The 27,742-nt window shown below is 41.0% G+C and overlaps 1 protein-coding gene across 4 annotated transcripts in view; it reads right to left on the bottom strand.

Annotated features, from left to right (window-relative positions):
- The window catches only part of SHC4 (SHC adaptor protein 4), a 176,695-nt gene that overhangs the window by 13,097 nt on the left and 135,856 nt on the right, over nucleotides 1-27,742 (bottom strand). For 3 of the 4 annotated variants that reach the window (XR_009738738.1, XM_061428842.1, XM_061428843.1), the window contains 5 exons: nucleotides 25,449-25,500; nucleotides 15,816-15,939; nucleotides 14,092-14,263; nucleotides 12,010-12,070; nucleotides 2,401-2,580 (listed from right to left, as the gene is read on the bottom strand). Coding sequence is in view for 3 of the 4 variants with exons in the window: in XM_061428842.1 (XP_061284826.1) it covers nucleotides 2,401-2,580; nucleotides 12,010-12,070; nucleotides 14,092-14,263; nucleotides 15,816-15,939; nucleotides 25,449-25,500 (589 nt within the window). In the remaining variant the exon portion in view is untranslated. The remainder of the gene's footprint in view (nucleotides 1-2,400; nucleotides 2,581-12,009; nucleotides 12,071-14,091; nucleotides 14,264-15,815; nucleotides 15,940-25,448; nucleotides 25,501-27,742) is intronic. The other variant, XM_061428844.1, reaches the window with a different exon arrangement.

Genomic DNA, 27,742 nt, shown 5'->3' with positions numbered 1-27,742 from the left:
ACCTCAAGAAGGCAGCAAGAAGTCCAGGAGGGCTATGGTATATTAAATTCTCAATGGACATAAAGAGTGAGAGAGGACCAGAGACCTAAATTATTAAACATGTTGCCATGAAGGTAGGGAGAGGGAAAAAGGATGAGAAAGAGAAAGGGACTGGAATCAATGAAAACACATTTTGACATTACAATTTTGGACAGAACAAACCTTATTTACTTTCAACTAATGATAGGAATGTTGTTATGGATTAATTTTGTCTTTCAAATTATTGAACTGCCTATGAAAAAGGCCAAGTTTCTTTGCTTGAGTTGTAAATAACAGAATATCCCAGATCACCTAATTGGACCACTCACTAAATGTATTTTCTAATAAAACACTGTTGCTTTGATAAGTCCATGAAATGGAAGCTACTGAGTGTATGCTCTTATAAAGTGACTTTCAAAACCTTAGGTCCAGAAACTTTTTTCAAAACATTGTCCCTCTAATAAGACTTCCCTGGTGGTGCAGTGGGTTAAGCCTCTACCCTTCCAATGCAGGGGGCATGAGTTTGATCCTTGGTCGGGGAAGTCCCACATGCCATGGGGTGTAGACAAAAATAAAAACACTGTCCCTCTAATATGTGTTACATTATCCACACAGGCTACTCAACATTAAACAGTTAAATTCACTGCAGAAAGCCAAACTCATTGCATATCCCATCATCCATGGCACAAGATGCCCTCTGTGGTGGACATGGAGATGCACTACCCAGAACCAAGTACCCCAAGTACCCCAGATCCCATCAGGGTCTCCCTTAGCTGCAGAGAGCTGTTGGCCCAATGGCCTTGCCCTCCCTCATGGGCCCACAGCCAATGACTGAGATAAGAGGGGCTAAAAGGCCCTGCCCTTGGGCCCAACATGAAACAACACTGATGGGCCTCCGTCCTCTCTGGACAGTTGGCTGAGGTTTTGTTAGGCCTGCCTAGTTGCTCCACCTCTCCCTCTGCCCAAGCCTGCTTTCTTCCCCTCCATTCCTGTACTGATCACAATAAAGATCCTGCATGTCCAGCTCCATCTCAGAGTCTGCTTCCAGAGAATTCAAATGGGTTCTTTCACTGCCAAGACTGATCTTGGAAAACTTGCAAAAAGACAGCTCACTTGCCACCTGGATGGTAATGAAAACCTTTGTCTCATTCTAGAGAGTTAAGGTGGTCTAGTGAAGCCCAGCCTCAGCAAAATTTCCTTTCAAATTCCATTCTGTTATTACAGCCACATTAGCTGAAAAGCTACCCGTGGCAGTCTAGAGCTACTTCCTGGGCCAGTGAAAGAACTTTCCCAGTGACTGGTTCTCCATCTTTGGAGTGAGCCAAATTTGACACCAAGTTAATCTCTGAGTCCAATAAGCTTCAGTTTTATGAAAAGCATTTTTTTTTTCTTTTTCAGCTGATTATAGGCTTTTGACTTGTTTTGCTTTTATTTATTCATGGTCCTCTTTATAGACTTATCCCTGGAAGCAATCTGGCAGGAAAATGATGTTTGTCTTACTGTATTTAACTCATAGTATACAGCTGAAGAAAGATGTCATCTTATTTTAGCGCTATACAGATGACTTACTAAAGGTTTTTGCAATGAATAAAATTAACATCATCATTAAACAGAACTGAAATAGAGGCCATTGCTCCTCATGCAAACAAACATGATCTCTTGGCTTTGACAATCCTTCCCTCAGGAAAAGCACACAGCAGAAAGCAAAAATTGGGAGTCGATTCAAAGTGTTTGAAAAGATGATTCAAAATCAAAGTTCTCAAACATTGAAATCTATGACATCTTTACAAAGTTCTAACCTATATTAACTGTGATGAGGGAGGGGTTGAAATAAGAAAGAAATCTTTTAACTCCCTGAAAAATGAGGCTAAGGAAATAGCATTTTAAAAAAGACAGACAGTGAACTAAATAGTGGCACCAAAAGATATGCTCATGTCCTGACTCCTGGTACCTGCAAATGTGACCTAATTTGCAAAAGGGGTCCTTGCAGATGTAATTAATTTAAGGATCACCAGATGAGATCTTCCTGGATTTCTGGCCTACCTATAAGGGAAAGGCACTGTCTTGTAAGAGAAAGGAAAGGGAGCCTTGAGACATGGGGGTAAGGCCAATGAAGACTGAAGCAGAGACTGGAGTGGCATGTCTCAAGACAAGGAACACCAGGAATTGCTGGCAGCCACCAGAAGCTAGGAGACGGACATCAAACCAAATCTCCTCCAGAGCCACAGGACGAGCCAAGCCAACCCGGCTTGCATCTTGATTTAGGATTCTGGCCTCCATCACTGTGACAGAACACATCTCTCCGATTCTAAGACACCCAGTTTAATGGTAATTTGTTACAGCAGCACAGGAAACTCATACAGGCAAAGAGCAGCCACTTACTCTCCTGGGGCCACGGGCTCCCCAGGGGTTGAGGTGAGCTTTGATTTCCAGCAGGGCCAAGTGTGCTTCGAAGAGCCTGTGTATTGATGTAGCAGGGGTCATCGAAAAGATCCGCCCGACATGAGTGCTTCATCAGTGACGCCTCTCGCTGGGAAGGCACCCCTCTCTCGTGTGCATTACCTGCAGTGAGTAAAGATCATTGCATGGCATTTTTGCTTTGTAACCAATAAATAAAATCATGGCTGAGTCCAGCACTGACAGGAAGGGAAAAGCCACACCCATGCCAATGCAAGGAATGAATATTAACCTGCAGATTTGACCTGTAAAAATAAAATAACAAGCAGTCTTTGAGGGAAAGCATCCTTTCTTGGCCTCCCTGCCTCTCCCCGCCTGTCCCTCAGCTGACCCTTTGCTTCAACAGCAGACAGCAGGCAAACCAGGAAAATGTGAAGGAGAAACAGCCAGGGGGATGGGGGGTGGGGGCGGGGATGGGAAGGGAGCTGACTGTCCAGCTAACAGCACAAACCCACAAATGACGCTGCTCAGAGTTGTAGCCCTGGAACCAAGAAAACCACACATACCATATGGAACTTGAATATCTACTATTTATTTAAACATCTTTTCAAAAGACTCATTACTTAAGTTTAAATTATTAACCATGAGAAGTCTTTCTTCCCTCTTTGCCAAAGTTTTGTTTCACCAAGCTCAGCCCTGCACCAGCTGCTGCTGTTCATTCTGTCATCTAATGGAAAGAACTCGCCCCTCAGGTTAGCTCCTCCTTTCCCTTACTCCGCTTTCTCCCCTCCATCCTACTTAATACTTGTGGCCAAAATGATCTTTTTACAACTGAAAATCTGATCCTATTTCTCAGAGGTTTAAAAACACATTCACTGCTTCCTACTGCTCTTGGGATACAACTCAGACTCTTCAACAAGCTAGACCCTGGCTCCAGGGCACCCAACTCCCCTAGCATCCTAGTCCTCCTATTTCTGCCCCTGCTCACACTGGCCTTCCTGCAAAATAATCCCCATCATAAGGCCATCTTCTATGACATGCCCTTCCCTCTCTTCCCTCTCCTTCTCTATCACCCTCATCCTTAGGTGAGGTCAGTTTAAACATGTCTTTCTCAAGAGAGCATTCCCTGACCTTCTCAGACTAGACTATGTCTCTCTGCTTTCCTCTGAAGCCCATATCACAAGAGTAATTAACTCTATTCTGTTATTACATTTCTTAAAATCTGTACTGCCTCTAGACTGCATGTTCCATGAAGACGGAGATCCTGTCTGTCTTCTTCACAGCTTCTTCTTCTTCACCCCTTGCCTCTAGCACATGCCTGGCACACACTATGACATGAACAAATAGTTACTGAATGAATGGATAATTGAAGCATATTTCACTACCTGATGGCATGAAGTAATTTGTACCACTCTACTGGTCCTGTCCTGCAAATGCCAGGATAGTGTTCTTGCTTTTCCGTTTAAACAAGTACATTTACAGCTCTGGTCATATGTATACAACACTCCCGTGAGGCTGCACCTAGAATAGTGACATTAAGACTCCATTGTCTCACTTAAACATCAGTCCTTCCAGCCAATTAAACCCCTTCAGGGGACCAACTTCACACTGGATTTCGCATCTTAGTGAACAGTGCTATGATTCTTATACACAGGTATGGAAACCTAAGAACATAACAAATAGAAGTCCAGTCAAGACTAAAGCCCTACTACCTGATCCTCCTTTGCTCCAGTCCTTACCCATCACCCTGTCCCATGTCTTATCCATACATGGGATATTCTGAGGGACGAGTGGGATTTAACAGAGGAAGGGCAATAGGGCACCTTGTTTCTCTGTTGCCTTTGGCAACATATGACTGTTTCTATTCGCTTAGTTAAGTGGATTTATGAATTAGGTGATCCCGTTTAAACTAAACTTACTTTCACAAATAGCTAAAATACTTTCACAAGTACACTTTCACAAATACTTTCACAAGTAGCTAAAAGACTACTGCAAGGAAATCAAGGATTGAAGATCATTCTTTTACTGAATAAAAGCACCTCCTTAGCTACATTATAAGTTTATGAATAAGAATAATCTAACTAGATCAGAATGTTGGCTTCCTAACAGTTAAAATTATCAAGACTAAAATGTGGATTTATGTCTATTTCATCAGTAATGCTCTAGATGTACACTGGGCCTTGAGATAATTATCTAAAGATAGTATTCAGCCAGTGCAATTAGCAAGATTTTTTTAAAAAATGTCTACTGCTAACTCTAACTGAATATTTTCTGTTGTTGTGTATTTTATAATACATGCATAATATGTTAGTATAGAGAACTTATGCATGAGTGAATTAATATCTACTTAGGAGTGCCTGCTCATAGAGATTTACTGAAAGTGGAATGTGATCAAAAGTGTAAAAGGTCTGCTTCTAAATTGACATGGACCTGGGTTCAGATCATCCCAGTGGCCCCTCTTACTATCTGTGCAACCCAGGGCAAGTTTCTTAACCTCTCTAAGCATCAGTTTTCGTATCTGTAAAATAAGGATGCTGGATTTAAAACACATTATGAAGATTAAACTGAAGGATGTGGGTGAGCGCTTCACTCAGCACGGCCCCCACCTTGCAGCAGGCGCTCCTCTCACTGCTCAGCTGTGTGTTTACCCACGATGCTGGGCCTCTGCCCACGATGCTGCCATCTGGCCGTAACATCCTTGCCACCCATTTCCTGACCTAACTCCTGTGTGTCCTTTAAGATTCTGTTCTGAATCCCACTCTTGCAGGAAGCCTTCCACACTCCTCCCTTCCCGTCCCCATCCCAAGCTGGGTAGGGTTACTCCATAACAAACTGTAGGCCTCTGTTTATGTCTCTGTCTTCCTCTTAAGACTGCAAATTCCTTGAGTCCCGAGGAGAGATTAAAACCCATTTATCCATGTATCTTCTTCATTATCAATGTCTGGTATAAAGCAGGTCAAAAGAAAAATGTCTGTCAGCTGAAGGAACAGATGACTGAATGTCTACCCAGTTTCTCTTTTTTAGCAAATGTGACCCTACCACATCCTGAAGACCTCAAGTTAACCTTTAGCATAGGGCGCTGACTCATCTGCCCCTCAGAGAGCACTGGCATGAGCTGAACACATTAAGTTTACCATCTCACAGGCTTACACAAAAGCACCAATGTCTATATAGTCTCTCTTAAAAAACCACCATTCCTTTTTTTCAAATGCACCATTATATCTAAGTCAGCAAAGTGGTCTTAAATTAAAAAAAAAAAACTCACCTCATGCCCAAATTTAAAATCTTCCTAGGGTAAAGTGTGTGGCTGATGAGAGCTTAACTACACATGCCAGGCATTATGCATTCCAAAAGTTCTTTGTGCCAAGTATTACTCTGAGAAACTATCCAATCTGCCAAAGAGAAGATTTGTGGCAGAAATAAATACATACATACTGTGTATACTGGAGGTACCAAAGTTTTAAAGTGAAAGCCCTTAGGGTTTGTGGGAATTTAACATCTTTTTGATTAAAAATATCAACATTTTCATTTTAACTTGAAGGCTAGGGAAACAGTATGCTATTTTGTTAATTATTTTTTTTCCACAAGGGAATTTATTATTAAGGACAGTGATCTTTTATACATCTGGCAATAATATAATTAACTCCTTCAATAACAAGAAGCCTACTGCAGTACTTATTACATACCAGAATTCAAATTTTAAGTCAATATTTTAATAAATAAATATATTTGAATTAAAAAGCCAAAATTTATTTAAAACATTTGAATAGGTGTCTCTCAAATGCTTACATATTAATCTCTGGGAAAAGCCATTAAAAACTGTCTATTTGCTATTTTGGCAACTCCTCTTAAATTAGAGACTGGTCATGAATTTCAGATCACTTTTAAACACATGCCCAAGTCATCACAGGCATGCCCCAAGATAGGAACCCCTGATTTCTGGGTGTCTGTGGATGAAAAGACTATCGAGTTAGGAAAGTCCTTACTGCCACAATAGGAGGGACTGATACCTGTCATGGTCCCCGCAGCAGGGGTTGAGTCCCTCGATCCCTCCATGGGCTGGGTGGCTAAGGGCTGGGGAATGGCGTCACAGTACTCTGGTTCCCACTGGGAATTAGAACCTGCTTTTCTAAGAAAACAATGCGGTAGCTCAGTGTTTTTCAGGTGAAGAGGATATCCAGCTGGAGGGTTTTTTTCAAACTATAAACACCATCTGTCACCTCCCCAAGACTCTGAAAGGTTCCCAGCTATGAACTGTTACCTTAGGGCCACCAAAAAGGAAGACAGTGTACTGAAGCTGGCATCAGTCGTAGACTACTCCACAATCAGAGTATAACTAAAGAACAGATGCTTACAACAGAATTTCCTATTGTTGTATTGGTCATTACAAAATATACACTCAAGGTTTAGCATAGGAAACCAAAATAGCAGAACATGGTCACTTATCCATGGAGGAGACAGACACCATGGCTAAAATTAATTCTATGGAAAAACATGTTCTAGGCTCCAAATAAGTGTGTATTACAAAAGTCTGTTCTTGAGTTTCGATCTGGTAATAGATTAGGGCGTGTATAAAGCATGAAAGAATAAGGGGTTACATTGTTTGTTGATTAAAGGAGACATAAAACCAAGATAAACAGAAACAATATATTAGATTATATGACAAGGATATACTTACAAAAAGAAAAATCTTGAGTAAAGTTGAAATAGCATTGCTCTAGGGGGAACAATACTTCAAAAATGTAAAATATAAATCAAGGTGAGAGCTTTTGAGGGAAACAAAAGAAAGAAAACCTTGCCCCTTTTTTTCTGATGGTTCACTTCAGTTCAGTTGCTCAGTCGTGTCCAACTCTTTGAGGCCCCATGAATCACAGCACGCCAGGCCTCCCTGTCCATCACCAACACCCAGAGCTCGCTCAGACTCACGTCCATCGAGTCAGTGATGCCATCTAGCCATCTCATCCTCTGTTGTCCCCTTTCTCCTGCCCTCAATCCCTCCCAGCATCAGAGTCTTTTCCAATGAGTCAACTCTTCACATCAGGTGGCCAAAGTACTGGAGCTTCAGCTTTAGCATCATTCCTTCCAAAGAAATCCCAGGCCTGATCTTCAGAATGGACTGGTTGGATCTCCTTACAGTCCTAGGGACTCTCAAGAGTCTTCTCTAACACCACAGTTCAAAAGCATCAATTCTTCGACGCTCAGCCTTCTTCACAGTCCAACTCTCACATCCATACGTGACCACTGAAAAGACCATAGCCTTGACTAGATGAATCTTTGTTAGCAAAGTAATGTCTCTGCTTTTGAATATGCTATCTAGGTTGGTCATAACTTTCCTTCCAAGGAGTAAGCGTCTTTTAATTTCATGGCTGAAGTCACCATCTGCAGTGATTTTGGAGCCCAAAAAAATAAAGTCTGACACTGTTTCCACTGTTTCCCCATCTATTTGCCAAGTGATGGGACCAGATGCCGTGATCTTCATTTTCTGAATGTTGAGATTTAAGCCAACTTTTTCACTCTCCTCTTTCACTTTCATCAAGAGGCTTTTTAGTTCCTCCTCACTTTCTGCCATAAGGGTGGTGTCCTCTGCATATCTGAGGTTATTGATATTTCTCCCAGCAATCTTGATTCCAGCTTGTGTTTCTTCCAGTCCAGCGTTTCTCATGATGTACTCTGCATATAAGTTAAATAAGCAGGGTAACAATATACAGCCTTGATGTACTCCTTTTCCTGTTTGGAACCAGTCTGTTGTTCCATGTCCAGTTCTGTTTCTTCCTGACCTGCATACAGATTTCTCAAGAGCCAGGTCAGGTGGTCTGGTATTTCCATCTCTTTCAAAATTTTCCACAGTTTATTGTGATCCACACAGTCAAAGGCTTTGGCATAGTCAATAAAGCAGAAATAAATGTTTTTCTGGAACTCTCTTGCTTTTTCCATGATCCAGCAGATGTTGGCAATTTGATCTCTGGTTCCTTTGCCTTTTCTAAAACCAGCTTGAACATCAGGAAGTTCACGGTTCACGTATTGCTGAAGCCTGGCTTGGAGAATTTTGAGCATTACTTTACTAGAATGTGAGATGAGTGCAATTGTGTGGTAGTTTGAGCGTTCTTTGGCATTGCCTTTCTTTGGGACTGGAATGAAAACTGACCTTTTCCAGTCCTGTGGCCCCTGCTGAGTTTTTCAAATTTGCTGGTATATTGAGTGCAGCACTTTTACAGCATCATCTTCCAGGATTTGAAATAGCTCAACTGGAATTCCATCACCTCCACTAGCTTTGTTCGTAGTGATGCTTTCTAAGGCCCACTTGACTTCACATTCCAGGATGTCTGGCTCTAGGTCAGTGATCACACCATCGTGATTATCTGGGTCATGAAGATCTTTTTTGTACAGTTCTTCTGTGTATTCTTGCCACCTCTTCTTAATATCTTCTGCTTCTGTTAGGTCCATACCATTTCTGTCCTTTATCGAGCCCATCTCTCCATGAAATATTCCCTTGGTATCTCTAGTTTTCTTGAAGAGATCTCTAGTCTTTCCCATTCTGTTGTTTTCCTCTATTTCTTTGCATTGATCGCTAAAGAAGGCTTTCTTATCTCTTCTTGCTATTCTTTGGAACTCTGCATTCAGATGCTTATATTTTTCCTTTTCTCCTTTGCTTTTCGCTTCTCTTCTTTTCACAGCTATTTGTAAGGCCTCCCCAGACAGCCATTTTGCTTTTTTGCATTTCTTTTCCATAGGGATGGTCTTGATCCCTGTCTCCTGTACAATGTCACGAACCTCATTCCATAGTTCATCAGGCACTCTTATGTATCAGATCTAGGCCCTTAAATCTATTTCTCACTTCTACTGTATAATCATAAGGGATTTGATTTAGGTCATACCTGAATGGTCTAGTGGTTTTCCCTACTTTCTTCAATTTCAGTCTGAATTTGGTAATAAGGAGTTCATGATCTGAGCCACAGTCAGCTCCTGGTCTTGTTTTTGTTGACTGTATAGAGCTTCTCCATCTTTGGCTGATGGCAGTTGTGATTTAGCACATTCAACATCATTCTAGAAAGGCTGAGGATTTTCACTCAGTGAGTTCCCCTAGAAGCCAGGTGGCTGAGGTCAGAAGAGCATGCCATGACGACTACATAATGGAGAGAAGGGAGATGAACTGGGAAGAGACATACTGGGGCAGGGAGAAACATTCTAGAGTTCCATAGGACTCTGTCCCAGATCCAAAACTCACCTCTGGCTCCCCCTGTACTCTCTCCCTGGAGTGATCATGGAAGTGGTCCTGGCACACTTAGCAATTTCAGTATTCATTTATACTTTCCTTTCCTTCCTGCTCCCTCTCCTATTCCCTCTCTGGTCCCCCCTCACCCCCTCAGGTCTTGTTTGGTTGTCACTTCCGTAAGAAGATCCTCTCTAGTCCTCCAGATTAAGTTAGGTTTCCCTGTTATTTGTTCCCGCAGTGTCCTGAGCTTTGAAATGCTCATCATACTTGTAAGCACTGGTTTAAGGTATGCCCTCTGGCTACACTGCAAACTTCCTGAAAGGCAATTGTGTCTCCACCCCCAGCACTAGCTCAATGCCTGACCCACAGAAGTCCTGATGATAACTGAGTGCATTATTGGATAAATGAAGAACACAGAATAAGATAAAATAGGACACGGAGCTATTTCAAAGTGAGCTTCAGTACAGGTAGAAAACGGATACAACAGTACAAAGCACATGTGGTAGGCTCCTGACTATCAAATCCAAGTTAGGAATTTCCAGAGTAAAGGAAAAAAGGAAAGAACAAAGGAATTGCAGCTCCTAGAGAACGCCCCACTCCAGTACTTTTGCCTGGAGAATCCCATGGATGGAGGAGCCTGGTAGGCTCCAGTCCATGGGGTCGCTAAGACTTGGGCAAGACTGAGCGACTTCACTGTCACTTTTCACTTTCATGCATTGGAGAAAGAAATGGCAACCCACTCCAGTATTCTTGCCTGGAGAATCCCAGGGACAGAGGAGCCTAGTGGGCTGCACTCTATGGGGTCGCACAGAGTCGGACATGACTGAGGCAACTTAGCAGCAGCAGCAGCAGAGAACACAGGTTTAAAAATACATTTACACTTGATACTAATTTAATTTGCTTTTAGTCTTATTATTAAGAATGCATTCAGAATTTTAAGTAAGCTTAAAGAATGGCATGGAATTTTTTTTTTTTTTTTTTTTTACGTTTAAAAAAATCATCCTCTTCTTCCTCTTTCTCAAGGGTCACAGCAGAAATAGGAAATGCATATTCTTTGCTTCTTGGGTTCATATTTTTAATCAGAGTCAGAATGAAGTCTTCCTACTAAGAGAGACTGAATTTTAATTTCAATCAGAAAGAACTATGTTTTAAAAAATTTAAAATACTACCCAAGTTCATAACTCCTATTATTTTGCAGGGTAGAGGAAAGTGATGATCCTAGTGGTACCAAAATCCTCATGTATCCCTGCTGCTGCTGCTGCTAAGTCGCTTCAGTCATGTCCGACTCTGTGCGACCCCATAGACGGCAGCCCAACAGGCTCCCCCGTCCCTGGGATTCTCCAGGCAAGAATACTGGAGTGGGTTGCCATTTCCTTCTCCAATGCCTGAAAGTGAAAAGTGAAAGTGAAGTCGCTCAGTCGTGTCTGACTCCTAGCGACCCCATGGACGGCAGCCCACCAGGCTCCTCCATCCATGGGATTCTCCAGGCAAGAGTACTGGAGTGGGGTGCCATTGCCTTCTCTGTATGTATCCCTACTCTATAAGAAATAATAAAATTAATGGATTACATTGAAAAATTCTATAAGAAATATGCAAATACCCAAGGAAGTAAGAGACTACCTTCTAGTTGGCAAGCTGCTGCTAATTTGACTCCCTAAGCGTAGTTATCCAGCTCTACCCCCACTGCATTATTTATAATGTCCAGTTATCTTCTACTCTAGAGCTGCAAAACTTTCCTCCCCAAAGAAATACTTTTAACAATTTATAAGAATAAAATGACTAGCAGTAGAAAGGTTTAATGAAAATACATTTCCAAAGTAATAGTCTATATATGCCGTACAACCGTGTTGTGGGAGAGTTGTGCCCAACGCCAATTATCATGTGTAGTAATGAGACATTTAATGCCCTGGCAAGTATGGGGTGTATGAACTTCTAATTGGGACTCTCACATTTCAGATCTCTTTTTGTTCCCTTTGCCAAGCAGAAATAAAGCTTTTCTCTTAATCCTAATGGATATGACAAGCATCAATTTTCATGTTAGCTTACTGTCTGATATTCTTTGAAGTGGAACTCCCTTGAGCTGTGAGTAGAGAAATCCCCTTTCCGGTGAGAGAGCTTTCATGATATTCAAAGCAGTGAAAGGCTCCATAAAGCAGAACCGTACTGTGGAAGAGTACACAGGAGCAAGCGAGAACCACAGCTTTCTCACTGACACACACGGCATCCTGAGCTGATTTTCAGAATGTGGGAAGGCTTCTCAGAGTGTTTGGTTATATACACCTGACTTTCCCATGAAATATTTAAGAGCAAGGGCCACACACGATCACATAACGTAAAAGGAATAAGAAGTGCAGCAGATAGGGAAGTGCAATTGTACCTACCTACAGCCCTGCTTTGTTCCAGACAGTTCTCATACATGCTGCTGCTCTTGGAGCTTCCAGGCTGTGCGAACAACAAATTGTGAAACATTTACAAACACAGTATAAGTCCATAAACGTGCAAAAGACACATAAAGCTCCCAGCAGAATTTAGTAGAAAACACCACTTTCTGACACAAGAAATGAGATAAAGTGAGAAAAAGAAACTGATATTTTGAATGGGAAGTATAGCCTCCTTTCCCAGTGAATTGTTCGGGAGCTGCAGAGGTGGGTCTGATTAGGGTGTGGGGGGTCAGAACTGTAAGGTCTATACCCTGACGGTTATTGCTTCTGCTTGGGAGGTCACATTCCAGGACTCAATCCAAGCTTAGCCAGAAAGTGTGATTTCCAGGACACTTGTACAAACACTGGCCATTTAGCAAACTTCTATCTAACTGTGAGTTGGCAGATTGGAGCCCTACTCTAGTGAGGCGTATGCCAGACTCACTTTTCATCCTCGAAAAATCTCATGCTATCAAAGGCTTCGATTATCCATATACACATCTCTCTTCATTAACAGTATGGGATCCACCGACACCTTTAAGAAGGGCATTATCTATGCTTTAGGAAGATTAATCCATCAGTACCACGAAGGAGGGTTTAAAGAATAAACCGGAGACAGAGAAGGGGCCTTCAGGGTAACCTGAGCAAATCTGGACCAGAAGTTAGAAAGATGCAATAGGAAAGATACAGGCTGAGTAGATTCAAGATATTTTCATGGTAGGATCCTAGGTCTTGAAGACTGAGTTGATATATGGCCTAAAGTGTGAGAAAACAAAAAACTGTAGATTAGTGAAAGAATAGGAACGCCATTAATAAACTTGAGCACATCAGGAGAGGAATCTGGCTCGGAGTCAAGGTAAAATGTTGAGTTTAATCACAGCTGGAAAGGCAGGTATGGCTGAAGACAAAGAAGCTGGTGGAGTGTGTACACAGGTGGCATGTCAGAGGGAAAACCAGGGCCAAGGGCAGAGCATTGGAAAGGGAGTCCATGGCAGTAAAACAGATGCTTGGTTTCATAGGGGTGAGCATGTAAGAAAACAAGATCAAAAAAAAGGTAAGATGCAACTTTCCTTGAAATGCATCAAAAATAAGAAGCATTTATGGATGACAGCTACATAGGATGACAGGGCAAATATAGTAAAATTATAACTATAGAATCTAGGTGGTGAGTATTCATGTGTAATTCTTTCAACGTTTTCTATGTTTGAATATATTCATAATAAAATTTCATAAAACAAGAAAAAGAAAGAAAAGCAGCAACTAAAGATGCAGAATGAATGACACATGGAAATGTTTTAGAAGCTAACAGAAGAGGTCTAAAAAAAGAAGAGAAAGCCAACAAGTATCACATGCTACAGACAGATTCAAAATATTGAAGGAAATAGATTTAGCAATTAAACTGACAATCAACCAACCAAAAAACCACTGGAGAGCACTGTAAAAGAAATTTCTATCAAGCTGTCAAGCAGAGTTCAGATTTTGGAAGTGTAGTGTGGATGTGAATGCAGAAATACAGTGTTTTCTACAAGTTTGTGGATGAAAGGAAGATGACAGGGAGGTGGGACATTATTAGATGGGTTGGGGGAGTCCAAGTTTATCTGCAGACAGAAGATAAAGAACTGGTATACAGAGAAAAAAATAAAGATGGAAATACAGACTGATGGACAGAACAAGGGCACAGTGTTGGTGGGAGGGAATAGGGTCGGGAGCTCGGGGGAAGGATTAGCTGTGGAGACAGTAGCTAAGAGAACCAAGGAGGACATAAGAACACTTGGGAGACAGGGAAGGATGCAGTTGAGGATTACATGTTGGACCGTCCTAGTCTTTCCAGAGAAGTAAGATGTGAGGTCACCTGCTGAGGATGAGGTTGGGGGATGAGGAGTAAAAGTTACTTAGTACAGGCTCCGACAATGATTCATTCTCTGGCTCTGTATTGAGGAAGATGATATCTTCTGTAAACTAGCATTTGGAAATCCTCAAATTAAGCTCAGTGATAGGACAGGACTGTATTGTTAACTACAATAGCAATGAACTATTACTTACCAAATAGCACAGCTTTTCACACCGTATGGGGCAGTAAGCCATTTGCTCTGTGACTTGAACTTTGATCCGCACATCTGAAACACCACCTGCAGGCGGCTGCTTCCCCGGGATTTCATTATAATACTCATGATCTTCTCTCTCCTCAGCATGGCCATCCACAGGCACCTCCTCACTGTAAGGCAAAAAAGGATCCCCAAGAGGCTGGGTGGGAATTCATATGCTGTAGGGGATGCAGAGAGATCAGAATCATGCAAATCACCCTGAAAAACTTTTCGTGCTTTAAGAGTATAGCTGTGCTTAAGTGATGTCAAACATCTGGAGAGAAGCAACCAGATGGCTGAATTGTTTAGCTTTCTGTAGACAATCAAAGTGGGGTAAGCCAACAAAAAATGCCATGGGTGATGTTTTCACGTCTCCTCTCAGTGATAAAATATGTACATATACATTTATATATACTAACTTCCTGAATGTAAGTTGTTTTTGTCAATCGAATAAAAATACAAAGTTTTCCCTGAATTCTTCAGCCCACTTTCACTGTAGCATTTCGGAAATACTTTTGCTCAAAGAAAATTTAGATACTGAGCAGAGGGCCTGGCTCAGTTTACTATAAACCAAGATGAGAAAAAAATAAATAAATAAAAGAGCTATGGCCAGCTATCTTGTCTGCACAAATCTGGAGTATATGTGATTCATAAAGAAATATTAGAACCATATGTGGCAAGCGGGTAGATTCATGTAAACATGCATTGTTTTTAAGAAATAGAGCGAAAACACACACACACACACACACACACACACACACAAGAAAACAGATTTTTCTTCCAAACTGGAATTAGTCAAAGTTTCTTATGAGAAAAAAATAAATCAAGTCCATTTGGACTGAGTTGACTCCACTGACAACCCACAGCTTTGTTGGGTTCATTACACGTCAATGAAAAGACAGCACTAAAATGCAGGAGCCACCCTAGAAAAAAAGTCAACATCAAGCCTGCTGGTAGCCCCTCTTCTTTGCTGTGCTAAACCACCTCTGAGAGGAGATCTCCAAGTCTGGTGTTTGTTGATACACAAAATGATAAATTGGGGGGGGGGGTTCCAGAAATGCATTTACAAGTGTCCAAGAATTTTATTTCTTGGGTATGAATTCTGCAAGCCAGGGACCTCAATGCATTCCACACGTGGTAGAGTCTGACAGGCCTGAAAGGGTTCAGCTTTCACTGCGGACTTTCTGTGCTGCAGACAGGGCAACCCGAGCCCTGGGTCACGTCGTGCTCTACCCCTTGGTCTGGCTGGAGCTGAGCAATCTGCACTACACACCAGCAAACAGGAGTTCCTGCTACACACATTTGATTCTTAGGATTTTGTTCTTTCTTAATTCTTTTAACTGATATGCAAGGGATCTGGGGTTGACACAAACCTGAGAAATTTCTTCTTGCTCATTTCATGACACTACCTAATTATATCAGAGCTCTGTATAACATCAGAGAAACAGGGTCAACCCCTTCTCACTTTTAGTGTTTCCTCTAATTCTATTACAAAGCAAGAGGAAATATCTAGACAAATAAGAAAGGAAGAAGAGTAAAAATGTCACTATTAGTTTGTAAGGAAACTGTATCTATTGGTAAATAAGAAATTACTAATTTCACTAGTCCATTTTAAATGCCATACTAATTTTAAAACAAAACAAAGTATGGTTAAGTCAAATAATCAGAGAATTCCTGGCTGACCTTTCACAAGAAGTATTCAAAGAAGGATTTTTCAAATACTGTTTAAACCGGAGTTCGAAAGCCTGTCCTATGGTACTTATGACGTCCTGGGCCATTCCATTGCGGCATTCCAGTATGTGGCAGGCTGCAAGAGGACATACCAAAAAATTACAATAAATTTTCAGTAAGAGAAGATTTTATAAAGTTTAAATACTTCCAGAACATGAACTGGTAAATAAAAGGAAGTAGGTTTCCAAGTTTTCTGCAGCTCTGAAATCACATACCTCATATTTTATATGCATCAAAGAGAAGAAACACTCGCATTTTACAATGAAATACTTCAAAACACTTATAAATTCCAGTCTTAAGACAGGTATTTGGGGCTCACACTTTAATAAAAGCAGACTGATCTTGACTAACAATGTGATTCATGTTCCGTGTTAGCTCTAGAATTCAATACAAAAGATGATTTTAGGGCAACAACCTGATAAGACGATGCCTGCTGCCGTCTTTGCATGGTACTCTATGATGACTGGAAACAAAATAACTTTCTAAATGCACCCCTCACAAATGGGGGGTGAGCGGCTGGTGAAGACAGGGGCTTTAGACTACCCTTTCCTCTAGCCATCCCTTTGCCCTGTCATTGCTACTCGAAATCACTGATGGTGTGGTAATCCCTGTCTTTGAAATCCTACTAAAGAACTATCTCCAATAAGCAAATCAAGATTTCATGAAGACTGATATCATCAAAGGATATTAAAATTTTTATAGATACTTGCTCTAAAAAGCTGTTACTACAAAGGGCTAGCTATCACCAGCAAATTAAAGAATTAAATTGTGGAGGGGGCAGCTGACAGAACATCACAGGCGAATTAGCAAATCTGCTACTGCTAAGTAAAAACCAAAGCTTGTGTTCAGGGGACCATACATTAATCTCCCCATAACATGGAATGTCGGTTGCCTTGATAAGAGTATAGTATTGTGCTCAGGGCCTTAATATACGACTGAACTGAATTTCAGTTCAGTTTTCAGTTTTCAGTTCAGTTTTAAGGATGGCTTAAAACCATAAAGATGACAAGATACAGTAATAAGTTTCATGAGAAGATTTTCAAAAATAGATTGGTCTGTATAGCCTGAAGAATTGAGGAATGAGGGAAAAGCTTGATAATTGTTCAATATATACAAGAATGTTGTAAAAACTGTCAGCTATTTTCTGAGAACAGGAATGACTTAAGTAGGTACCTAGGGAATTAGATTAAATAAAAAGGAAGCTGTGAAACAGGACTGTGGGAACAATACTGGAACATTTTACTAAAAGGGATACATACCTGAGGAAAGGCGGATACCTATTGTGATGAAGGCATGTTTTTAGGCTCTGAGTAGTCTTGAGAAGGATTTTATATTTATTTAAAGTAAAATAAAATTCAATCAAGCCCTGGTGCCTCACATGGTAAAGAATCAGCCTGTAATGCAGGAGACCCAGGTTCAATCCCTGGGTCAGGAAGATCCCCTGAAGAAGGAAATGGCAACCCACTCCAGTATTCTTGCCTGGAGAATCCCATGGACAGCGGAGCCTAGCAGGCTACAGTCCATGGGGTCACAAAGAGTCAGACACAACTGAGCAACTAACACTTTCACAAAATTCATTCATGCCTAACTGGATTTGCAGAACCTATAACAGTAGGTTATGGTAGAACCTACAGTGGTTTCCTGGCTTTATATTGATAATCATCTCAAGGAATATCAGACAATTCTCATTTCAGAATTAGCTGGACGTTTACTTAAGGAATTTATGTCTCTGAACTTCTGGAAGGGACATTTGTGTGTGTGTAGGCAAGGGATGGTATTACTAAATCAAACAATGCTAAGATCGCAAATCTCCAAAAGGGTTATTGATCACTTCTTGTAAGGTTGCCCCTTTCAAGAAGCAACCTGGATCTTGAAATAGACTTAGGAGCTCATTACAGCTTTGAAAACCCGATTAACAATGTCTATACATTAATAGCCTTCTTACCAAAGGAAAATGTTTGGTCTGTTTTCAGATTGCCATTGTATATTGCCCCCTTCTTTTCTCCACACTAGCGTCACGCAGTGACTAGTGCACTGCAGCTGTTTTAAAAGTATGTATTGAATGAATTAATATTGATTTCTCTGAATCACACCCATAACTGCTGTGAGAAATCATCTTCAGTTCTATGAAGTGAGACTGGCAGTGAGCCCCTATCACGGGGAAGGTTTCATGACCACTGAGTGGTACAAATGACCGCTTGGGTCATTTGTGGAAATGGTCTCCTCCTTCCTGGTTAGGTTTCACATCCTTAAACCTATAAAGTGCCCTTGGACATGTGTCCTTTGGTTAAGCCCAAAAATAGTTGTGTTGCACTGTGGCTAAAAAAAGGTAACTCACTTGAATTATTTTTTTCATCTCATAAATTCCTGGTCCAATTAAAAATGAAGTCAAGGCCAGAAATAAAACCAATATTGTAAAGCAATCATCAACAATTAAAAACAAATATTTAAAAAAATCAAAATGGAAAAAATTTATGTAATTTTACTTTCTCTTAGGATAAACAAGATGTCTTGAGATAAAGATGGAAAAGGTAGCGGGAGAGGTGTGAAATTCAACCGTAAATAAATAGATAAATAAGAAAAACCAAAGTTTATCTCCCATGAGAGGGATGAGAAAACGACAGTGGCTGAAAGAACTCTGTGATAAGATGCAGGCTAATTATACCACGGTCTATGTGAATAAGGTATGCTACACCCAGGCCCTCACCTGCCAAGACAGGGCATTGCATGATCTCTGAAGTCCCTTCCTGCTTTACAGAAATCCTGTCCTCCCTCGATTATAGTACTTTAAACTCTCCGAGGAACAGGGCAAGGCATGTGGGCATACAGAAATGAATGAATGACCCAAACCCACCAACTGTCCTCTACCGCTTCTCATGTACTACCAAAACGTTTTATTTCTCTCAACTTTTCTGATTCTGATACTTGAGGCTTTGGTCCTTTTCCTGGGCTGATGCTTACCAACACGAATTTTTACTCTCCTTTGGATAACAGTGTTACTGTCATATTACTTTTTAAAGATTAAACAGAAAGAGAAGAAAAAACAGTGGCGCCTATCTCCAGGAAAGGAACAGCTGGACACGATGCCTGACCCTGTGCAAGTTCTTGGTGCAGCCTCGCCACTTTCGGGAGCACACACATTTTGATGGTGCTTTTGTTGCCACTTATATGCTGCTCTGTGAAAATGCTCTTTGTTCTTTTTTAGGTTGGTCATGACCTAGACAGGAATGGGTTTTGAATCACATACAAATATGCCCAATTCACATTGCTGGACCCATCTCCGAAAACTCAGATAAGCACCAGCTTGGTCAAGAATTTCTCAATCTTTAGCTAATGAGAAGGAAGAAAAACAAGCATATAGAAAATCCCAATTCTCCCAAAAACAATTTGACTTTCCAGTGATGCGGGGGGCCTGAGCTTTGACCTCCATGTCTGAATTAAACACAGACTTGGGTTTTTTTCATTGTGAAATGAAAAGAATAATCTGTCTGTAAACAGACCTACAATTCTATTCTTGAGTATCAGGTACTCTATTAAGTGGGATGTAAAAGAATCTTGGATTCATATTCTTCTTTTTCATTTGGTTTCCTAACTGGATAGTCATGGACAAGAGGCTAGAACAATTCTTAGAGAATAACAGACCCTTCTTTAATGCTTTATGCTTAAATAGACCAGTTTTGCTTTTGTTGTTCATAAGGCAATGGCACCCCACTCCAGTACTCTTGCCTGGAAAATCCCATGGGCAGAGGAGCCTGGTGGGCTGCAGTCCATGGGGTCGCGAAGAGTCGGACACGACTGGGCGACTTCACTTTCACTTTTCACTTTTATGCATTGGAGAAGGAAATGGCAACCCACTCCAGTGTTCTTGCCTGGAGAACCCCAGGGACGGGGGAGCCTGGTTGGCTGCCGTCTATGGGGTCGCGCAGAGTCGGACACGACGGAAGCGACTTAGCAGCAGCAGCAGCAGAAATTCAAAAGTGCAGCTTCTCAGATCACCCACCAGATGGTGCTATGGGACTGAAGCATAGAGTCTACCAGCCCTTAGGAAGAAATCAGTCTGAAGCAACTAGCCAGCTGTCAGACCACAGTTTATCAATGTCACCAGGACAGTAGCACATATATTTTAGAGCCATAAACATAAACATACATAATTGGGTTCATTTAAATTGGTTTTACAGGGTTCTTTTTGTATTTTTGTTTTGTTTTTTGCTTTCTTTATATAGAGTCAGGACCAGGACATGCCTATATCCAGGTAGTCCAGGTAAACCAGGACCTCTTCACAGACTAGATTCAGAGAAAATATTCAACCTGTCCTGCACCGCACACATTTAAAGTAAGAAGTGAAGCGATTCTTCATTTACAGCAATTACAGGGATAAGCTGTATTGGTCACTAGGTAAACTCAAAACACTCTTACTTAATAACATTAATTGCCGCATGGTAGAACAGCCTATGGATTCATTTAAATAATTTGCTATCAGACTCTTTGTGCCCCTATGGACTGCAGCCCGCCAGACTCCTCTGTCCATGAGATTCTACAGGCAAGAATACTGGAAGGTTACTATGCCTTCTTCCAGGGGATCTTCTGGACGCAGAGATTGAACTCACATCTCCTGCATCTCCGACACTGCAGGCAGATTCTTTACTGTTGAGCCACCAGTGATCTTTATCGCTTAATCTTTGTACATGTCTCATTTCCTTAGAAGTGAAATTGCTGATTCAAAACTGTTTACACAGGCTTCACTAATGGCTCAGTAGTAAAGAATCTGCTTTCCAATGCAGGAGACACCGGTTCAATCCCTGATCGGGAAAGATCCCACATGCTGCGGAGCAACTAAGCCTGTGCACCACAACTACTGAGCCTGCACTCTAGAGCCAGGGAGCCACATGCTGAGGGCACACGCTGCAAATGCTGAAGTCCGAGCACGCTGGAGCCCGCGCTCAGCAACGAGATGCCTCCACAAGGAGCAGCCTGAGTAGCCTCAGCTTGAGGCAACTAGAGAAGAGCCTGCATGCAGCAACAAAGACCTAGCACAGCCAGAAATAAAGTTATTTTTTGAAAGAGTTCACACTTTTTAAAGTTTTGATGCAAATTTTCAGTATGCTTTCTGAAACATTTGGATCTACACTCCTACCAGATATGTTCAGGAGATACTACAACTCCAAATCACATTTTACCTTTTTATAAAAGACAAATATGATATCTATTTATAATTTGTGTTTCTTTGCTTGCTAGTAAGTTTTCTGGTTTTCTTTTATGTTTCTTGGTGCCCGGTAATCTTCTTTGTGTGTGCTCCAGACCTGAAGTTGGTCCAGGTGCTTACTGGCTGGGTGAGTTTAGTAAAACTACCTTTTCAATCCCAGAGCTTGCTTCTTCAAAAAAGCAGTAACATTAATATCTACTTCATAGGACTGTTGTGAGGATGAAAGGAGACCATGCAGAAAGTATTCCTGACAATGCCTAGCATGTGGTGAGTACAAAATATACGATAACTTTTTTTTGTTCTTCTTTCTCCATTGGATTGTTTTTCCTATTTGTAAAAATGCCTGTTTTTTCACTGGCAAGCCACTTCAAATCACTCAGGACAATAATAATAATGGCTATCATTTATTGCATACTTATAATGAGCCAGGCATTGAGATACATGCATAGAATACAATATCTCATTAAGTCCTCAAGATCACCCGATTTCTATTTCTTTATCTAAATAGCTTTATCTAAATTTCTTTATCTAAAGAGCTCCCAAGAACTATTACTTCACAATTTTGTCCAGACTGTCCCTTCTACCGCCCATGTAGTTTAGAGCATCAGCCCTGCCCAGGACCAGTGAGATGTCCTCTAAACTGAACTCCACAATTCCGGACCACTTTCCTGCCCTCAAAGAAAAGTTATCATTTTATAATTTTAGTAAAATGGCAGAAACCGGAATAATTCTTTATAAAGCTCAAAATCTTCAACAGCCCCCAGTAACCTTTTGGCTGGCATTCTAAGCCTTGACAGTCTGTTTCTTCCCTTTCAGCCATGGCTCCTCTACTACTCTTAGCTTTCTTGGCAGCCCACCTTTACCCACTGCCCAAACCCACAGCCCTAAGCTCTCATTCCACTTGTGCCTTTATACACTTACTGTACAAAGCCTACCTGAGCACCTGGCAGGCTCCAGGCACTGCTCCCATGCTCCCCTCTTCTGCACACTGAACAGGCTCTGTTTCTCTCCCCCATGATGATGAACCCATGGTGGCCAGTCATTATTTTTCTTCTACAATGATTACCTCAGCCTCTGGTGTATTAGTATGTGATTAATAATTATTTGTGGACTCAAGAGCTATGTCAGTACCTCTGTGCAGAAATTAAAGTCCAGAGGCACAGGTGAGGGGAAAAGATTTAACACTTGAGGGCTGTGCAAACAGTGGGGATGCTGAAAACAGAATGGCTTCTCACAGAGAAGGTACACAAGAGAAGGGGCCGGGGCCAAGAAAAGGGGCAGAACGTCATGAGGAGATACTGTTTTGCCCAAGAAAATCACATTATGTTTCTAAGTCATCTAGGTATCAGACGGACCTATTTTCTGAAGAAGACAGAACAGGAAAGGAAATGGTGCTCTCTCAGTATTATCTGTTACTCCTCTCAACAATGTTAGCAAGTAGATGTTATTACTACCTAGGAGGGTAGGCTGAGGGGAGGGGAGGAAGGTTCAAAAGGGAGGTAATGTATGTATAATTATGGCTGATGTGCTGTTGCACAGCACAAACCAACACAACATTGTAAAGCTATTTTCCCCCAATTAAAAATAATTTTTTTATAAAAAAGAAAGAAAGAAACTGAAGTTTAGGATGTGAAACAACTTGGCTGAGGACTACAGTGTGATGGGGGAAGAATTATGATTCCTGTCCAGCCTGTCTGACTCCAGCATCTTTCTTATTTCTTATACCTGGGCTGGGACTAAAGAAAGAAAACACTGAAACCTCTATATGAAGAGTTTCTGAGTCCATTCTCTTCTTACTCTGAAATCCATCCATGAGCTCAGTCAACAGTTCTCATAAAAGCCTTTGCAGAATCCTCGAGCCAGGATCCCCCTGAATTCCTTCTAGCAGCTCGGCTCCGATGAACTACTCAGGCACCAGATTTCAAAGTGAATGAGTTGCATCGTATTCTCTCTGCTTTATTTCACTTAAGCAAGCTAGGAGATCAGCAAGCATGTGGATCCTGCCAAGCCATTACCCTTAGTAACAAGCATAATCTTTGAACCCCTTCTGCTGAACAGCAAGGACATGCCTGAGATATTCAGTGACTGATGGCAAAATTACTAAATATCTAGAGTTCTTGATCTATTTGTTCTTCCTTTCACCCTGTCCTTTTCAGGTTGAAAGAAAGGGATTTGTTGTTCAGAGACCTTCCCCAAAAAGGCCTACTTCCATTCTTTAGAGAGGGCTTCAGTGGTGGTTCAGTGGTAAAGAATCCACCTGCCAATGCAGGAGACGCAGGTTCAATCCCTGGGTTGGGAAGATCCCCTGGAGAAAGGAATGACAATCCACTCCAGTAGTCTTGCCTGGGAAATCCCATGGACAGAGGAGCCTAGTGAGCTAAATCCATGGGGTCACAAAGAGTTGGACACAACTTAGTGACTAAACAACAACAACTTCAGGGAAGCTCAGGCTTGATTAAAAGAGGTTGCTCTTCTGGTATCCTTTGTTATGTTCTATTCCTACTCCCCTTCCTTCACTAGTTCCTGTCTCTCCCATCTACTGTTTGAGCAATATCCATTCTTTATTATGTAGTTTAGAGTCTATTTTAAAGGAGTATTGCATAGTATTTATAGCCTGTTCCGATTTCATCGAGTCATGCTCTCTTGGGCCACATTTACTGAGCATCTACGCTGTGCTGGGTACTGTGCCAGCAGGTGGTCCTCACAATTTCATTTTTGATGATCATGATAGTTTAAAAATGGACCTGCCCCCTCCCTGAATCCATCCACTGCACCCTGCTGCCAAATGAATCTTCCTAAATACCTGCTTTGTAAACTGCTTTTTCCACCCATCTGCTCATAAGATTGTCTCTACTTATTAGCTCTCTCCTATCTGCCGTCTAGATGTCCTTTTTTGACTTTTTTCCCCCTTCATGCACAATCTGCACCCTATTGAGTGTGTTTATTCACCTGCTCCCCAGTATTTGTGGTTGTTGTTTAGTTGCTAAGCCGTGTCCAACTCTTTTGTGACTCCATGGACTGTAGCCTGCCAACCTCTGTCCATGGGATTTCCCAGGCAAGAATACTGAAGTATTGGGAGTAGATTGCCATTTCCTTCTCCAAGCCATCTTCCCAGGGATTGAACCCGCATTTCTTGCTTTGGCAGGCAGATTCTTTACCACTGAGCCACCAGCTTGCTCCCCCGAACAGCACATGCATTTTTGCCTCATGTTTTTATAGCTCTTTGAATTTCCAAATTCCACTCCATATATACTTGATGAATGTTTGGGGGCAAACTCCACCCTGAGGTGATAAAGGGTACTGCTCAACTAATAGGCTCTAGAAGGGCAGGCAACCTAACACTCGTCCCTAAAATGAGTCTGAATATCCCAGAGTCAGGGATGAGAAGCAACACTCGGCCTGTCTGTCTACAGAGGCCCAATAGCCTAACTTCAGGCCCTGGACACAAAATGTGGCTGGCAGGTGAGTTTCTTAGGCAATCTTACTAAATTCTGGGATGAGACAACTCATAACTCACTCTTCCATTCACTCTGTCATTCAACAAAAATAGTTACTGATCATCACCACCTGCAAGGCATTGTGATGAGTGCTTGGGAAACAACAGTAAGGGAAACAAGTTCCTGCCCTCCAGTAGCTTTTAGTAGAAAGTACAGACACTAAACACACAAACAAGTGAGTAACTAAAATAATAAAAATGTAGGATAAGTGTCAGTAGAAAGAGAAACAAAGTATTATAACCCAGCAGAGTGGCATAAACTACTGGAGATGGTAGATGCTATCAGTCAAAGAAGGTCTTTTTGAAGAAGAGACATTAAAACTGAGATCTAGGGAGGTGGCGTTGGTGCGTTGCGCGACTGGGCCTGAGAGTGGAGTGGGGCCTGCGCCCGGAAAGACAACGCTAAAAAAAAAAAAAAAAAAAAACTGAGATCTACAAGATGAGAAAAAGCCAGACACTCAGAGTGGCATGCCAGGCTCTTGAACAGCAAGGCACAGGCTTAACACCTATAAACACACACATGCACACACTTGCCAAGGCAACTACAGGCCCATGACCTCACTGATTTGGGTCTTGTGTGCAATTCATTTGTCCACTGGGGATGTGGCAGCTAGCCCATCTATCCTTACTGAAACAGCTTCCCTTTTGTTTATGCAAATAGATGATAAGACTTTTGGTTGAAGGGATTGAAATCTCACCTATAATTTTTTCTCCTTTGCTCTGCTGGCAGGGCTATTTATTTCAAACACATATTTACATAATATTTCTAGACTCCCAATACACTCTAGCGATACTCATTACTTTACATATTGAAAATAATTGCTTGTTACTTTCAAAAGTTGGTATATACCAACTCTTAGGAAAATCTAGAAGTTGCTTTCCATACCTCGTTGATTAACTGGATCTTTAGCTACGTAGGCAACATAGTCTGTAGTATCCTATAAAAAAGGGAAAATGATTGCATTTAAAATGAACGGATTGTACTAGTGAAAAATAAAAGAGTACATTTAGGGTATGATATTCAGGCAAAGACTGATACTAAGGTTTCTGTTTAAAGAACAAAGGATAGCATCCGAGAAGGAAACATAACCAAATACATAATATATACTTAGCAATTGTAGAGTCTACCTTCTCTGCCCCTTGGGGAGAGAATCTGAAGATTAAAAATGTAGAGGCAGACAATATCACTAAGAATAAAAGAGAATGTAGGCAGGGACTGTGTAAGGACAAATATTCTTTTAAAATGGTTAGGGACCATTGCTCTCCTGTGTTGAAAGTTGAAATACCAGGGGTTATGTAATCACAAAGTTTATGTCATAAACTAGGATGTTACAGCATGATTTCCCAGTTGTCCAAACAGATACCATGTAGATCAGAAAATAAGCTGATTAAAGAGACATGGTTTTGTGGTGGTTAGCTTGCTTTTATGCAGCGCAACTTAAGGAATAATATAGTAAAAATAAAAGGCATTTATTTGATCAATATATAGAAAGAAGAGATCATTTTTGAAATAGAGAACCCACAAAAATCCTAAGGAATTCCAAAAGATGCGCTTCAAACTAGTGGTAACCAGAGCAGGAGAGAACATAGGGGAGGGGGAGAGGAGGTACAAATTCTAGGGTTTAAATAGGCTTAAGGATGTATTGTATAACATAGGGAATACAGCCAATATTTTATAATAACTGTAAATGAAATTTACCTTTAATAATTGTATAAAAATAAAAACAGTTAAAAAGAAGATATAACAGCACCATTTCAACTTATGTTTAAAAAAGAGAGATGTGCTGCTGGCTTTGTAAAAACAAACAAAAAGCTACTTGGTAATTTTGACTTTTATTGAAAACGGTATGCTGATGAATGATAAGATTTTAATAATTAAAGATGCTTTTTGTTATCTCAGTTCTCAGAAAAAAATACACAGAATGCCATTTACAGATTAGAAGTATGACTCTCTAGAGGGAAGATGAAATCAACCAGCAGGAAATAAAAGTCTATGTTTGTAATACCCTCAAGGACAATCACTTAATAACCCACAGTGAATCATACAGGAAACGGATCTCAGGGTCAGTATAACTTGCCTTCAGTTATTTTAAAAAATAACACATACCTAAGTAAATCTCTCTTATACAAAAAGACAAAAGATTTGAAATATCTTATATATAAATAAGGTTGTGCCAATGAGCTTTATATTATATAAATTGAAAAGCAAAGACACAATTGTGGGGGCTTGGCTGCTCATTTTAAAGTTGAAGAGGTGGTATGATGCTTGCAATGTTGTCTGCTGTCTTAGTGGATGGGAAAGAGGTCTCAAGAATGCATTGTGAGCATGAGAAAATTAAATACACTTCTTATATTTCCAGGCCTCAGTTTCCTCATGTTCAAAAGAATCTCTTAAAATTCCATAACTGTAAATATTTGGGAGAATTTAAAGAATGTTAAAAGCACAAACAATGGGAGGAAATATAAGAAGTATATTTCATTTTCTCATACTCATAATGCATTCTTGAGATGGAGAAAGTATATACAGATACAAAAGCATCACCCAGAACTGTCTTCAGGGCTGACTGAAGGGAGACAAGTAAATTGTTTTTGAGAAGGGAATAAAAGTGAGGGCGAGCAAGGTCAAGAGGTGAGAAGGAACACTCAGTATTTTTGAAACTTTGGAGGGAATCTGCTAGGAAGAAGTACCACATTAGGTCATGGAGACTTTTAGCTTCCAAACCCTTGGACTCAATTAGCCGTGAAGCTGTATATTATCTCAGACACTGTCCTAAGAGGGTATAGACATGTATTAGCAATATTGGTGACAGTTATCTCTTATCACTCTGTGTCAGGCACTATGCTAGCAGTTTACATGCACCATTTCACTTAATTCTCACAACACTTTGAGGCAAGGGGGATCGTTTCCCATTTTACAGAAGAGGGCCCTGAAACTTAAGAGAGTGTAAGTAACTCAAGTCTACTTGACTCCAGAGCCTGGCACTCCACCATTTTGCCTTCCTGACCTGAGGGTAAAGCTTCACTTGGGGGAACCTCTAATGCCAAGGCTCTGGTCACCCATTTTCTATGTAAAATCAGCAGATTTTCTCTCCACCTGTAGAAAACACAGAGGTGCCACTCAATTCAGTAGGTACAAACTTTCCCACAGTAGCTACAAATTCTTTACTATCTTTGGTAGCG

This window comes from Bos javanicus, chromosome 10 (assembly GCF_032452875.1).
Source record: "Bos javanicus breed banteng chromosome 10, ARS-OSU_banteng_1.0, whole genome shotgun sequence".
In the NCBI taxonomy this organism is placed as follows: Eukaryota; Metazoa; Chordata; class Mammalia; order Artiodactyla; family Bovidae; genus Bos; species Bos javanicus.
This window is presented reverse-complemented; position numbering and strand designations above follow the sequence as displayed.